At 39.4% G+C, this 3,882-nt stretch overlaps 1 protein-coding gene across 1 annotated transcript in view; it reads left to right on the forward strand.

Moving 5' to 3' along the window:
- CNEP1R1 (CTD nuclear envelope phosphatase 1 regulatory subunit 1) overlaps nt 1-3,588 on the forward strand; it is a gene marked incomplete at its 5' end in the record, with an annotated part of 4,591 nt that extends 1,003 nt beyond the window's left edge. The window contains 4 exons of the mRNA XM_010137183.1: nt 1,378-1,451; nt 1,776-1,885; nt 2,016-2,070; nt 2,335-3,588. Coding sequence (XP_010135485.1) covers nt 1,378-1,451; nt 1,776-1,885; nt 2,016-2,070; nt 2,335-2,376 — 281 coding nt within the window. The remainder of the gene's footprint in view (nt 1-1,377; nt 1,452-1,775; nt 1,886-2,015; nt 2,071-2,334) is intronic.
- Between the last annotated feature and the right edge of the window lie 294 nt (nt 3,589-3,882).

Below are 3,882 nucleotides of genomic sequence, written 5' to 3' on the forward strand. Positions count from 1 at the left end.
GAATGCGTTTGGTTTGGCTTCCAGAATTGCTATTTACGGTCAGATCTGATTTAAAAAAAAGGACTGGGAACTTCTAAGCGTACTTAAATGAGGTTTGCGTTCCTAGCGTTGTGTTCACTAGCTAGCTTCTGTTTCCTAACAGCTTGCTTTCCTAGTTTTGCAATTCATGTAAAAGAGGAAATTTTTACTTCAATATTGAGTTAAATACTCCATTATAATTAACTTTTTCTCCTGTTATCCTGGGGAAAAAGGTGTTTATATAGAGAAGTTCTATGTTTTTGATAGACCTTTTCCAACATTCTTTTGAAAACTTGTTAGGGTTACTTTTTAAATACTGTTTTCCATTTTGTACTATCAATAAGGAGTATGCAACTCGGTAATAAATTGAAGTAGTCCTACAAACCTGAACATAGAGTTTCATGAATGTTTGAGTTTTTTCAGGTTCTTTCCTATGATCCTAAAGGCTGGTAACTTCTTTTGTTGTTAGGGTTTTTTCTTTTTTCCTTTCCCCTGGTGAAAAACTTTATTTGCAAACAGAACTTTCACATAAAATGCTCTGAACTGCCAAATATCCAGTGAAAGCTGCAAGGCTTTATGGGTGTGCAATAGAATATGAGCTTTATGTACCTTTATATTTGTTCTGTTTTCTTTCTGCATCAAGCTCTGTTCCCCACCCCTTTGTATCATCTCCCCAAATGAGTCTAGTATCTTGTGTTACTCTAACGTGTGTCCAGCATTATTCACAGTGAGTTGATCATTCTCCCTGAGCCCTTTGGGGTGTGCAGAGGTTTTTGTTAATCTTCATGTGCTGATGCTAATGTGCTTTCTGACTCCTCTTTACATTTTGTGGGGGTTTTTTGCTCTGTGTCAGCTTTCCTTGAATGTAATTGTGGTGATTGGGGTGGGGAGCATACTGCCACTTAGACGTGCCACTGGGTCGCTGGTGCTAATGCCTCAGGCCGGACAGCAGCTTTAGTTCTGCGCTGCAGTTCGGTGGCGCTGCCTTTCTGTTGCCCAGACTGCGTAAACGCCAACAGCATACTGAACATTTGGTACAACTCCTACTCCCGTCTTCCAACTTGTGTTTTTGCTAACTGTGTTATTAGAGCCTTTCATTTCTTCAAAGCATCAGGATATTTTTACTTGACTTGAATTTAGATTTTGGTAGCTGTTTGTCCTGTCCAGAAACTTGTACAGGATCTCTATGGTTTCACATCATAGAAGTTTCTTGGGTTATTTTCATTTCTGTCTTCTAAGCAGAAGCTTTTTCTCCCTCAGAAGTAAAAGAAATAAATGTTCAAGAGTTGCTGCTGAAAAAGAAATGCTTCTTAGTAGGAGTGAAGTGTACTGTTTGACTCTTGTTCTTTTCTTTATCAGTGATTCTGATAGTGGTATCAGTCTGCACAGCAACTGGTGCTTGGAATTGGTTAATAGACCCGGAGACACAAAAGGTAAACCCCGAACACGTCTGTTTCGTAGCTGGGGGTTGCAGGCAAGTGCTGTAGAGTCTTGAAATCCAACAGGCTAACGGTGGTTCTCCCATGAAACTGGGAGGGTGTTTTTAGTTAAGCTCTCAAGCTGTCTGGCGTTGCTGTGGAGTGTGTCCGGGGACAATGCCTACCAAAATGCTGGAATGGTTATCTAAAGAATTGTTCACAAGTACTTAGAAATGGCTAGGGGCTTTAAATTAATTTTTTTAAATTAAGTGAACTAGGCAGCAACTCTCTGTATGTTTTAGAAAGTATATAGTGGGACTAATCTGATTTCTTTCCTAGGTATCATTTTTCACATCACTTTGGAATCACCCATTTTTCACAATTAGCTGTATTACCCTAATAGGCTTGTTCTTTGCTGGAATACATAAACGCGTGGTGGCACCATCAATGTATCCTTCGATCGTGTTTGCCAGGTTAGCAGTGGTGTGGTTACTGCTCTTACTGAAGCCCATGCTAGTACCGCTTTCTCAGTTGTTGCTTGTTCTGTGTTGGCTGCTTTCCTTGACACAATCCACACAGTATAGCAGCCCGATGTCGAACTGTTTTGGCAGAATATAATATGTCCTGTGATGATGTAAGTGTTAGTGATTCATTGCCCGAACATTGTTTTTAAAAGAAATGCAAATAATTAGACAAGGCACACACACAGGTTGTTTTGTTTTGTTTTTTTTGAACAGCACTTGTATGCCTTAACCAATTTGGTGTGTCTGTAAAACTGGAATGTAGAATACCTGTTGTTCTATGTGTTATTTTAAACTGAGCTTGTACAATTGAACTTGAAGTGCAATTGTTGGGCTCAACTTTATGGGTCTAAACTATGTTGTTTTTTGTCTTGCAGACTGGAAAATTAATTTTGAAACCTAGGCCTCACGTTCAATAAGGGCTGTCTTCAGGTTTTTTTTCACTGCCATGGAAACCAAAAATGACCTTTTTTAAGGTAGTATGACAGCAAAAAAACCCAAACAGGACTGGTTGTCACTGCCTGGGAGTGAAAGTCTTAACACGGTTGACAGTGAAAGTGTGCAATATTACTTTCTTGACTATTTATCCAAATTCTTTGTTATCATGTTATCAGTGCTTTTGCTACTTCTGATTACCTCTTTTTTCAGTATTCATGTCACTTTTTTACTTCAGCTAGAACAGAACGTACAAGTATGTTAATTGGCTATGAAGTTCACTTGAAAATCACACCTCGTTTGTGTTATCTGTCTTTGTAAGCTACTGTAAATAGCAGATTGCTGCCAGCCTTCAGGACAAGAAGTAATATTTGCTGTATGGATTTTTTTTGTTCTCACGAACAGTATTGAAAGGAACACTTGCCATTCCCGTGATGTTTTATGAGCACACTTACTCACAACAGCTGTCCTCGTCTCTCGCTCACTCTGTTTGGAGCTGGTTCAAAGGCTTGCAGATGGACCCTCTGCTTGTGCCGGAGGAAACTGGTCTTGCTGGCTAAGAACGTTGCAAATCTATCAAGGATCGCATTTGTCAAATTGTATATATAGTGCACAGGCACTTTCATTGTGGTCGTATGTAGCTTCTCACTTGATCTGGTTCATGACACTGTTATTTTAAGATTTTAATATTTTAAATATGCTTGTATCTTCCCGATTGTAAGGTTGTGCTGTATCTTAAGTCCACGTGACCATTCTGAGTGGATTTTACTGCTGTGATAGCGTGAATATGAAACTAGTACTGCAAATGTGTAACTTCAGATTTGGTGAAGAAAGATTTATCAAGAGTACCACAATAAAGTAACAGGATTTGTTCTTCAGAGTGTCAAACACAAGGTGTGGATGTTACACACGTACAGCGTAACTTTTGAATAGCTAAAATTGTGAAGAGTTTTAAGTTGTTCAAGGTGCCTTTTTAATTGATTAATTGAATAAAACTGCAAAGCTGTTGCAACTTCAGTAACTCCTATTGCAAGGCAGACTGGCTTTCCAGGGCTGCCTGCTGATGTAACTGTCCGCTGAGACATTAAGAAGTGTCTCCTGTCATTTTTCCAGTAAGTCCTCTGCCCATCCATTATTTTTGACTGCTGTATATTTTGTAGGTAAATATGTATATAATAAATTCTTTGTATAAACAGATGTTATCTTCTTTTGTACTGTGCAAATACAGATCTCAGATGAACGCAGAAGAACTTCACAAGTTCATAGCTGAAGTCTGTAACTTTCACATTGGACCACCATTTCCTGTGTTGGATGGGGTTCTTGCAATCTTAAGACATTGACACCAGAGAGAAAGTCCTTCCACTTTTCTGTCCTACAGGTCAATCCTGCCTCTGTAAGTGCTGTTAGAGAAAACTGTCATTAAACGTTCACCTAGTCCGGGTTCTGACCTGGGTAAACCCCCAGGGCAGACGTGCAGTGCCTGAACACAG

Source organism: Buceros rhinoceros, unplaced genomic scaffold (assembly GCF_000710305.1).
Source record: "Buceros rhinoceros silvestris isolate BGI_N320 unplaced genomic scaffold, ASM71030v1 scaffold16555, whole genome shotgun sequence".
NCBI classification, from domain to species: Eukaryota; Metazoa; Chordata; class Aves; order Bucerotiformes; family Bucerotidae; genus Buceros; species Buceros rhinoceros.